Genomic DNA, 12,158 nt, shown 5'->3' on the forward strand with positions numbered 1-12,158 from the left:
TTAGTTTATCGAAAAGTTAGCCGTTAAAGGAAAACGTAGTATAATATCGCATTTTAATTAATAATTTATTTTTTTAATGTAAAACGCAATATAATACTATGTTTTATTAAAACGTTGTACATAACGAAAAATTATTGCCAGACGACTAAAAAAATAACTATCATATATTATTAAGAAAATTCTCCCGTAAAAATATGTTAATAGATGATATGTTTGTCAATTGTTTTTAATTTTTACTAACTATATATTTACTTATAAAAAATATAACAAAGTAAGAGTGAAATAATATCCATGTAAGAAAAAAATCCGACAAAACCGAACCAATCCAAATCGATATAATTGGTTTAGTTTGGTTTTGATAAAATTGAACTAACCCGGTCCATGTACACCGTACCCCTAGTTATAGTCACAAAACATTTTATGCCTACATTTTATGTCATTGTTCTGGTATCTATTGAATTCCCCTTATGTACACAGTGGAAGCTTTAGCATATTTGGAGAATGAAAATTTTATATTACAGACTTTACAGCGAATATTTCCAATGAAAAACACATTTTGCTCGCACCAAACCCTCTACAATTTATATTGATAAAAAGAGAAAAAAAAGTAAAATGCAGAAAGAGGGATGAAGCGTGAGTGCCATGAGAAAGAGAACGTACTTAGCTATGCCACGGTATGTAGTGAGTCTTCGATTTTAATTAATCTTCCAGACATAAATGAGAAGGTGGCTAGAAGACTTTATAGCCAATGAACATACATCTTCGTTCATTTTGTCAAAAGAAGATTAAAAAATGAACAGTCAGTTTTCTTCATTAGTAGAGAAAATGAAACGGTGGATAAACACGTTATAGACAATGAGCAGTTACTTTTTTATTTTCTGGAATTAGTTAAACTTGAAAATTAGAGTAAATAGCAAAAAAATGTGATAAAAGATAAATGGTTTTCCTAATCATATAGAGTGCCATGTCACCTGCCTTAAGCCCATGTATTATATAAATATATAGATTTATCATCAAATATATCTGTTTGAAAGTTGATTCATCGACTTATAACTTACTCAGATGCATCGTTGAATATTAAAACCAAAATGTCTGACTTATATCTATTAATGGTAAAAACAAAACGTCTTGGCCTATATCGATTAATCTATGTCATGCATTATTAGTGATGAATGAATGTAATCCATTAACTCTGTTATAATACAATAAATGAATACAATTACATATACTATAACATGCTATATATATATATGTAGTTAAAGTATTACAATGAAGTGGTTGTGTGTGTGTGTGTGTATATATAAGAAATGAAGCGCTAGGAACATAGAGTCGGGTTCTTTTAGGGATTGATAGACTTGTAAATTGATTCATCGACTTACATCTATTTAGATGCATCGATGAATATTAAAAAAAAAACGTTTTGACCTATATCGATTAATATAAAAAATAAAACGTCTCGATCTAAAATGGAATAATATTATATTGGTTTATCAATTGATTAATTATTCGTACGTACGTAGTAATGTATAAGATTGATCATCAATTACAATATAGTTTATTTGTATGTGTGAAATTACTCATATACTTAAATATAACTTAAAAATTTACTTACATAGATGCTATTGTAATCTATTAAAAGTAATTACCTAGTTAATATAATTTTTTTGTAAAGATTGTGCTTATAGTTTATAATTATTTAAAATAATTGTAGTTAAACAAAATAAATCTTTATAGTACATATGACATTTTTATAGTTTGTAATAATTTTTTATAGTTCATAATATGTTAAAAAATAAAAACGAAAAAAAAGAATTTAGTTTTTTTTTTAAAAAAATTGACCAAAGTTGGTCGGTATTTGGTCAAACGGTCAACACTTAATGTACTGACCAAAATACCGACCAACGTTGGTCGGTAAGTCTGAAAAATGACCTGAAATATACGGGATTCCCCCCATTTTTTCATATCTCTCTTCTCAAAATTCCTTAAACTCCCACTCAATACCTTACCCTCTCCCTCTCTATTTCCCTAACACAAATCCCATTCCCCACCCCGCGTCGCCACTGCCCAGCTGCCGCCGCGCCGTCGCCGCTGCCACTGCTGCATCTCTCCTTCTCCGCCTCCTAAAAATTCTAGGTTTGAATTACAATTTATATCTTTTGTGTATAAATCTAATGTTTTGTTTATTAGCTATGAATTAGTTTCAATTGATTATTTAACATTGTATTTTATAGAAATCTAGTATTTAGGTCTTGTTTTAATTGAATTGATTATATATCGTATAAATTGAATGTTTGAGTTTGTATTGTCTTAAATAGTTTAGTTAGAATTGAATTATTAACTTTGTATTGCCTTGAATAGTTTAGTTAGAGTCTAGGGTTTAGGATTTGTTCTTGTGAATCGAACTTTTAGGATAAGAAGTGAACTTTAGGATTTGTAGTTGAACTTTTAGTTTATGAACTGAACTATTAGTTTATAAATTGAAATTTTAGGATATGAACTGGACTTTTAGGATTTGTAGTTGAATTTTTAGTTTATGAATTTGACCTTTTGGATATAAATTGTATTTTTAGTTTATGAATTGAATTTTTGGATATGAATTGAACTTTTAGTTTATGAATTGAACTTTTAGTTTATAAATTGGAATTTTAGGATATGAAGTGAACTTTTAGGATTTGTTGTTGAACTTTTAGTTTATGAATTGAACTTTTAGTTTATAAATTGAAATTTTAGGATATGAAGTGAACTTTTAGGATTTGTAGTTGAATTTTTAGTTTATGAATTGAACCTTTTGGATATGAATTGAATTTTTAGTTTATGAATTGAAGTTTTTAGTTTATGAATTGAACCTTTTGGATATGAATTGAATTTTTAGTTTTTGAATTGAAGTTTTTAGATATGAATTGAACTTTTAGTTTATAAATTGAATTTTTAGTTTATGGACCTTTTAGGATATGAATTGGAACTTTTAGGATATGACTTAACTAAAAAAAGATTATGATACGAATTAACTAAATTAATTAGTTCTTGTTTTATTTGTATAGATGGAACATCATACTTGGATGTACAATAGGAATTATCCTATTCGGCGTGGATTGCGGGAGGATTTTGTAGAAGGGGTTGATGACTTTATTAGACATGCAATGTCACTTACACCATACCAAAGTGAAGGAGTAATTAAGTACCCTTGTGTCAGGTGTGACTGTATGAAATTTGAAAAACCGGAGGTAGTTAAGCTTCATCTTTATAGGAAGGGGTTTATAAAGAATTACTTTGTGTGCACTAATCATGGAGAGATCGATAGTAGCTGCGAGATATTTCATAACATGGTTGTTTGTGAAAGTATTAGGTCGGTGGAGAATATAAATCGTGATTCTAGAATTCATGATATGGTTACGGATGCTTTTAGGATGCACTTCGGGGGTGAACCCAATGAAAATGTTGTACAAACTCCTAATTATGACGCAAAACGTTTTTATGAACAGTTAGAGGAAGCTAGTCGTCCACTACGTAAAGGAAGTCCGCACTTCGAGCTGCCTGTTGCAGTTAGATTACTAAGTATAAAATCTGATTGGAATATTTCTCAAGCAGCCATGAACTCTTTTATTGACCTTATGAGTGAACTAGTTGACCCTAATATCAAGTTACCTGGTGATTTCTATAAGGCAAAGAGATTGGTTTCTAAGTTAGGACTTTCGTCAATAAGAATTGATTGTTGTGAAGATGGTTGCATGTTGTATTATAAAGATGATGCAACTTTAAATAGTTGTAAATTTTGCGAAAAGCCTCGTTTCAAGAGGCTTTCTAGAGGGAATATAATCGCTATCAAGGCGATGCATTATTTACCTCTTATACCTAGGTTAAAGAGGTTATATGCGTCGATGAGTTCTGCTCCTCACATGAGATGGCACTTTGAAAATAGAAGACCACCTGGTGTTATGTGTCATCCTTTAGATGGAGAATCTTGGAAGCACTTTGATAGGACATATCCAGATTTTGCTAGTGACCAAGGAACATTCGGTTAGGTCTATGTGCGGATGACTTCATTCCTTTTTCTGTATCTGTGACACCATATTCATGTTGGCCTGTCTTTATTACACCTTATAATCTACCACCCGAGTTGTACATGACTAGTCCGTATATATTCTTAAATTGTATTATTCCCAGTCTATGTAATCCGAAAAGTTTGATTGATGTATATTTGCAACCTTTGATTGATGAGCTAAAACAATTGTAGTGTGACGGTGTTGAAACATATGACATATCAACCAAGCAGAATTTCAATTTGCGTGCTAATTTAATATGGACTATTAACGATTTTCCTGCGTATGTAATATTGTCTGGGTGGATGACTGCTGGGAAGCTAGTTGTCCTTACTGCATGGAAAATAGTAAAGTGTTCACTTTGAAACATGGCTGAAAGCAATCATGGTTTGATGTCATCATCAATTCTTGCCTCATGATCATGAGTTTAGAAGGATCAAAAATGCATTCAAAAAGAATAAAATGGAATATGATTCTCCACCTCTGATGCTTTCAGGTGAGAAAATTTGGGAGAGGGTCCAGAACTTCAGTAAAGTTACTGAAGCTCCACCTTATAGATTCCCCGGATACGGTGTTACTCATAATTGGACGAAACAGAGGGAGTTTCCTTATTGGAACGATAATCTTCTCAGTTACAACCTTGATGTCATGCATATTGAGAAGAATTATTTTGACAATTTGTTCAACACAATGATAGATGTTAAAGGTAAGACAAAGGATAACCCGAAGGCTAGAATGGACTTACAAGAATATTATAAGCGGCCTAAATTATACTTGCAGACAACAAACAATGGTAAGGTGCTCAAGCCCAAAGCAAGTTACACATTCACTTTGGAGGAAAGATGGCAAATTTGTGATTGGCTTACGAAATTGAAGATGCTTGAGGGTTCTGCATTGAATCTTGAAAAAAAGTAAATATGGAGGTAGGGAAGTTGAGGCTTTTGAAAAGTCATGACTGCCATGTTTTCATGGAGACCTTAGTGCCTATTGCATTTTGTGGTTTGCCTGAAAGAATTTGGAAACCCATCATAGAGATTAGTTTGTTTTTCAAAGACTTGTGTTCTACCACATTAAGGGAAGAAGACCTACTCCGGATGGATAAGAACATTCGTGTAACTTCTAGTAAGATGGAAAAGATATTTCCATGTGGTTTTTTTAATGTGATGGAATACCTTCCAATCCACCTTGTACACAAGGCACGACTTGGAGGGCCTGTTCAATGCAGATGGATGTATCCCTTTGAGAGGTAATATTATACGTTTGATGTAATTTTCTGTTTTATTTGAATGTTCTTGGCTAACATGACATTGTGTAGGAAAATTGGCAAATGTAAACAATTTGTTAAGCAGAGGAATATGATTGAAAGATCTACATGCGAATCTTATCTTGCAAAGGAAACTACATATTTTTGTTCTTCTTATTTTGAGAGTAACGTGCCATGTTCTAGGATAGGCCCAATAGGCACACGGTCAAATGTGTGAATGATCCATTATATCTGCCAATGTCCATATTCAATCAACCAGGCCGATGTTCTAAGGATGTTAGTAAGAGAAGTTTGAGTGATATGGAGTACAAGTCAGCTACATTTCATGTGTTGCTAAATTGTAGTTGTACCATTTCTCAAGTAAGTATTGATTTATTAGTTATAAAAATATAAAATTTACTGTGATTACATCTCGATGCAACTACTAAAAATATTTGATGTGTCACAGTCACTTCGTGGGTCAATTTGGCCATGATACTGTATATACGAGATTTGATATGTGGTTCAAACAATTTGTAAGTTTATCCTGATAATGTTCTAACACTATATAGGTAAATAATGTTTGTAAGTTATGCTAACTTATGAATTTTTTTAACACTATGTAGGTAAATGATCCAAATAATAGTGTAAATCAATTTTTGATAGATATATCTTGGGGACCTGGGCTTAAGGTCACAGCAATATCTAAGTACGTAGTGAATGGTTATAAGTTCCATACAGAGAATTGCTCTAAAAATAAAAATAGCAACAACAGCAGGGTATGGGTTCAAGGTGGTGATGGCAACCAAGTTGGAGATATTGATTATTATGGTTTGCTCAAAGAAATAATAGAACTAGAATATACAGGTTGGTCATATAAGAAATTGATACTTTTTAGATGCAAGTGGTTTGACCCAAATTCAACAAGAGGCACAAGAGTACACAACCAATACAACATAATTGAGGTTAATCATACGAGAGAGTATGATCACTATGATCCTTTCATAATGTCACGACCCGGATTTTCCACCTTCGGGAGTCATGATGGCGCCTACTCATAGAAGCTAGGCAAGCCACGAAATTTAGAAAATTCTTTACTTTTTTATTTTAATCCTTTTAACAACCTGCTTTAACAGGTGATAAACATTTAAATAATAGCGGAATATGAGATTAAGCGAAAGACTTAAACAAAATAAACCAAAATAATTCGGAAATCAACATATGCCTCTACCCAGAAACTGGTGTCACAATATTCACGGACTATCTATGATTACTACATATAAACGTTTGAAAGAAGGAACACTGTCTGTCTTGGATACAATGATAACAGAACAAAATAACTGATAGAAGAGACGCCGGGCATGCGAACGCCTACAGGACTACCTCGGAATCTTGGGGGATTGAAGGCTAGCTCCCAAGCTACTGCTGCTGACCCAGTGCTGCTCCGGTATCTGCACATAAGTGCAGAGTGTAGCATCAGCACAACCGACCCCATGCGCTGGTAAGTGTCTGGCCAAACCCCGGCGAGGTAGTGACGAGGCTAGGACCAGACTTCAGATAAACCTGTGCAATTATATATATATATATATACAACGGAAAAGAAATACAGAAATAAACAAATAAAGATAGAAGGGGGAAACATGCTTCGGGGAATAACAGGTAAAACAGAATACCAAGAGAATTATAAAGGAATCAAAATCAACCACTAATAAGAATGAGGAAAAACAAAGATAGATTTCACTTTCTTTTCACATCTTGTTGCAGGCGTGCAACCCGATCCCGATTCCTGTATTTTGTGGCAGGCATGCTACCCGCTCCCATTTCATTGTATCTCGTGGTAGGCGTACCACCCGCTCCCATTTTATTATATCTTATGGTAGGCGTGCCACCCGCTCCCATTTCATTATATCTTGTGGTAGGCATACCACCCGCTCCCATTTCATCATATTTTGTGGTAGGCGTACCACCCGCTCCCATTTCATCATATCTTGTGGTAGGCGTACCACCCGCTCCCATTTTATCATATCTTGTGGTAGGCGTACCACCCGCTCCCAATTACAAGTCAATAATAATCACAAGGAATCCCGGCAAGGGAACAAAAGCAATATAACAACTTTCCGGCAAGGGAACAATGATATTTCATCAACATCCCGACAAGGGAACAATACTATCAAAACAAACATCCCAACAAGGGATCATTAATATCAAACAAACAACCCAACAAGGGGACAATGGTGATAATAACACATAAAGCGCAATAAATCACAACGAAGTCATAACAACTATAATACAAGACTCACGAGCATGCTTGACACCAATGTATAGATACTCGTCACCATGCCTATACGTCGTACTCCACAATTAACATGTAGCAAATAAGACACAACTCCTAATCCCTCAAGCTAAGGTTTGACCAAACACTTACCTTGATGCCTCAAACACAACTCAAGTTTCAATTATAAATTTACCCCGTGATTACTCCACCAATTCGCTCGTATCTAGCCACAAGTTACTTAATTACATCAATAAATGCTAAATGAATCAATTTGAATGTATGAAAATGAGTTTTCCAAAGTTTTACCCAAAAAGTCAAAATCGCCCCGGGCCCACGTGGTCAAAACTCGAAGTTCGAACCAAAAACCGATTACCCATTCCCCCACGAGCTCAAATATGTAATTTGTTTTGAAATCAGACCTCAAATTAAGGTCCAAATCCCCAATTTTTGAAAACCCTAGGTTCTACCCAAAACACCCAATTTCCCCCATGAAAATCATTGATTTTGAGTTGAAATCATGTTAAAAGATGTTAATGAGTGAAGAAAATGAGTTAGAAATCACTTACCAACGTTTTGGAGAAGAAGGGTTGTTTGAAAAATTGCCTCTTATGTTTTTGGGGTTTTGAAAAATGAAAAATGACTGAAAATCTCGTCTATTTATACCCCTCTCAAACCCCTGTGTGGACCGCACAAAATGGACTGCGGCCGCACAGGCCTTCCTGAGGGTACTGCGGTCCAGTGCCCTGTGCGGACCACACAAAATGGATTGCGGCCGCACAGGACTCCATCGCGCACCGCACGAAACCGACCACGGACCGCACTGGCCCCCTTCCGCGGTCGCACATATTTTTGTGCGGACCGCACTGGCGGGTTCAGAGACCTGCAATTTCTGGTTTTAAGTCTAAAACATCCCGAAACCTACCCAAAACTCACCCGAGCCCTCGGAACTCCAAACCAAGTGCACACAAAATCTCAAAAACATCCTATGGGCTTATTCGTGTAATCAAATCACCAAAATAACATCATGAACATTAAATTAAACCTCAAGATCAATGAAATTTCTCAAAACTTCTTTAAACATCAATTTTGCAATTTAAGTCTGAATCACGTCAAATGACATCCGTTTTCACCAAATTCTTTAGAAATGTCTTAAATCATATGTAAGACCTGTACCGGGCGCCAAAACCAAAATACGGGCCCGATACCATCATGTTCTAAGCAAATTTCATTTCAAATTTCTTTAAACAATTTCAGAAAATAATTTTCTTTAAAAAATTCATTTCTCGGGCTTGGGACCTCGGAATCCGATTCCGGGCATACGCCCAAGTCCCATATTTTCCTACGGACCTTCCGGGACCGTCAAATTACGGGTCTGGGTCCGTTTACTCAAAACATTGACCGAAGTCAAATTTATTCATTTTATAGTCAAAACTTATCATTTTTCACAGATTTTCACATTTAAGCTTTCCGGCTACGCGCCCGGACTGCACACGCAAATCGAGGTGGTGCTAAAGGAGCTTTTTAAAGACTTGGAATGTAGAATTTAATTGCAACACAAGTGATGACCCCAAAGGTCATCACATTCTCCACCTCTAAAACAACCCTTTATCCTCGAACGGACAGAAAAAGGAAGCACCTGAGTCAGCGAAAAGATGGGGATAACGACTCCGCATATCGGACTCGGACTCCCAGGTCGATGCTTCAGGAGGCTGAACTCTCCACTAAACACGAACAGAAGGAAAACTCTTCATTCTCAGCTGACGAACCTGCCGGTCTAGAATAGCCACCAGCTCCTCCTCATAAGATAAGTCCTTGTCCAACTGGACAGTGCTGAAATCTAACACGTGGGATGGATTGCAGTAATACTTCCGAAGCATGGACACATGAAACACTGGATACACGACTGATAAGCTCGGCAGAAAAGCAAGTCTATATGCCACCTCTCCCACTCGATCAAGAATCTCAAACGGGCCAATGAACCTATGGCTAAGCTTGCCCTTCTTCCCAAATCTCATCACGCCCTTCATAAGCGACACTCGAAGCAATACCCGCTCACCGACCATAAAAGCCACATCTCGAACCTTGTGGTTTGTATAACTCTTTTGCCTAGACTGAGCTGTACGAAGACTATCCTGAATAATCCTGACCTTGTCCAAGGCCTCCTGAACCAGATCCGTACCCAACAACCGAGCCTCTCCCAGCTCAAACCATCCAACTGGAGATCGACACCGCCTACTATATAAAGTCTCATAAGGAGCCATCTAGATACTCGACTGGTAGCTGTTGTTGTAGGAAAACTCTAATAAAGGCAAGAACTGATCTCACGAACCCCCAAAGTCAATGACACAAGCTCGGAGCATATCCTCCAAAATCTGAATAGTCCGCTCGGACTACTCGTCCGTTTGAGGATGAAATGTTGTACTCAACTCAACCTGAGTGCCTAACTCTCGCTGAACTACTCTCCAGAAACGCTAGGTAAACTGCGTACCTCAGTCCAAGATGATAGACACAGGCATACCATGAAGACGAATAATCTCCCGGATATAGATCACAGCTAACCTCTCGGATGAATAGGAGATTGCCACAGGAATGAAATGCGCTGACTTGGTTAGCCTATCAATAATGACCCATACTGCGTCAAACTTCCTCCGAGTCTGCGGGAGTCCAACAACAAAGTCTATAGTGATCTGCTCCCAGTTCCACTCGGGAAGCTCAATCCTCTGAAATAAACCACCAGGCCTCTGATGCTCATAATTAACCTGCTAGCGATTTAAACACTCAGCCACATATGCAACAATATCCTTCTTCATTCTACGCCACCAATAATGCTGTCGCAAATCCTGATACTTCTTCGCGGCACCCGGATGAATAGAGTACCGAGAGTTGTGAGCCTTCTCTAAAATCAACTCCCAAAGCCCATCCACATTAGGCATACAAACTCGACCATGCAATCTCAAAACTCCATTATCATCTGAGGTAACCTGCTTGGCACCTCCGCGTTGCACTGTGTCTCTAAGGACACACAAATGGGGATCATCATACTGCCGATCACGTATACGCTCCAATAAAGATGAACGAGCAACCGTGCAAGCTAACACCCGACTAGGCTCAGAAACATCCAACCTTACGAACTGATTGGCCAAAACCTGAACATCCAATGCGAGCGGTCTCTCACCGACCGGAATATAAGCAAGACTGCCCATACTGGATGACTTTCTACTCAAAGCATCGGCCACCACATTGGCCTTTCCCGGATGATATAAAATAGTGATATCATAATCTTTCAACAACTCCAACCACCTCCTCTACCTCACATTCAACTCCTTTTGCTTGAACAAATACTGAAGACTCTTGTGATCCGTGAACACCTCACATGCCACGCCATATAGATAATGCCTCCAAATCTTCAATGCATGAACAATGGCTGCCAACTCCAAATCATGAACCGGATAGTTCTTCTCATGAATTTTCAACTGCCACGAAGCTTAGGCAATGACCTTGCCATCCTGCATCAATACTACACTGAGTCCAATACGAGATGCATCATAATAGACTGCATAAGGCCCTGAACATATGGGAAAAACCAACAACGGTGCCGTAGTCAGAGTTGTCTTGAGCTTCTGAAAGCTCACCTCACACTCGTCCGACCATCTGAACTGGGCACCGTCTGGGTCAACCTGGTCATCGGGGCTGCGATAGATGAGAACCCCTCCACGAACCGATGATAGTAGCCTGCCAATCCCAAGAAACTTCGAATAACTGTAGCTGATATTGGTCTTGGCCTGTTCTTGACTGCCTCAATCTTCTTCGGATCAACCTGAATACACTCTGCTGACACAACATGACCCAGGAATGCAACTGAACTCAGCCAGAATTCACACTTCAAGAACTTAGCATATAGCTGACTATCCCTCAGAGTTTGAAGAACCATTCTGAGATGCTGCTCGTGCTCCTCCCGGCTGCGGGAATATATAAAAATATCATCAATGAAGACTATCACGAACGAATCCAAATAAGGCTTGAACACTCGGTTCATCAGATCCATAAAATCTGCTGGGGCATTTGTCAACCTGAATTACATAACCAAGAACTCATAATGCCCATACCGAGTGCAGAAAGCTATCTTAGGGACATCGGATGCCCTAATTCTCAACTGATAGTAGCCAGATCTCAAGTCAATCTTTGAAAATACCTTGGCACCCTGAAGCTGATCAAACAAATCATCAATCCTCGGCAATGGATACTTATTCTTGATCATAACCTTGTTCAACTACCGGTAATCAATACACATTCTCATCGACCCATCCTTCTTCTTAACAAACAACATCGGCGCACCCCAAGGCGAAACACTGGGTCTAATGAAACCCTTCTCAAGCAAGTCTTGCAACTGTTCCTTCAACTCTTTCAACTCAAGCGGGGCCATACGATACGGCGGGATAGAAATGGGCTGAGTGCCCGAAGCCAAATCAATGCAGAAATCAATATCCCTTTCGGGTGGCATACCCGGCAGGTCTGAAGGGAATACCTCAAGGAACTCACGAACGACGGACACAGAATCAATAGATGAAACCTCAGCACTGGAATCGCGAACATATGCCAA

The 12,158-nt window shown here is 37.7% G+C and overlaps 1 protein-coding gene across 1 annotated transcript; it reads left to right on the forward strand.

Annotated features, from left to right (window-relative positions):
• Positions 1-3,041: 3,041 nt before the first annotated feature.
• On the forward strand, positions 3,042-4,022 carry LOC138875378 (uncharacterized). Its single transcript, XM_070154206.1, has one exon. It carries the CDS (start codon positions 3,042-3,044, stop codon positions 4,020-4,022), a length of 981 nt encoding a protein of 326 aa, XP_070010307.1.
• The last annotated feature ends 8,136 nt before the right edge of the window (positions 4,023-12,158 follow it).

The sequence above is a fragment of the Nicotiana sylvestris genome, chromosome 1 (assembly GCF_000393655.2).
Source record: "Nicotiana sylvestris chromosome 1, ASM39365v2, whole genome shotgun sequence".
NCBI lineage: Eukaryota > Viridiplantae > Streptophyta > Magnoliopsida > Solanales > Solanaceae > Nicotiana > Nicotiana sylvestris.

Bases quoted from the DNA above. Each gene is read 5' to 3' on its own strand.
- LOC138875378 (XM_070154206.1), top strand. From the start codon at position 3,042: ATGGAACATCATACTTGGATGTACAATAGGAATTATCCTATTCGGCGT.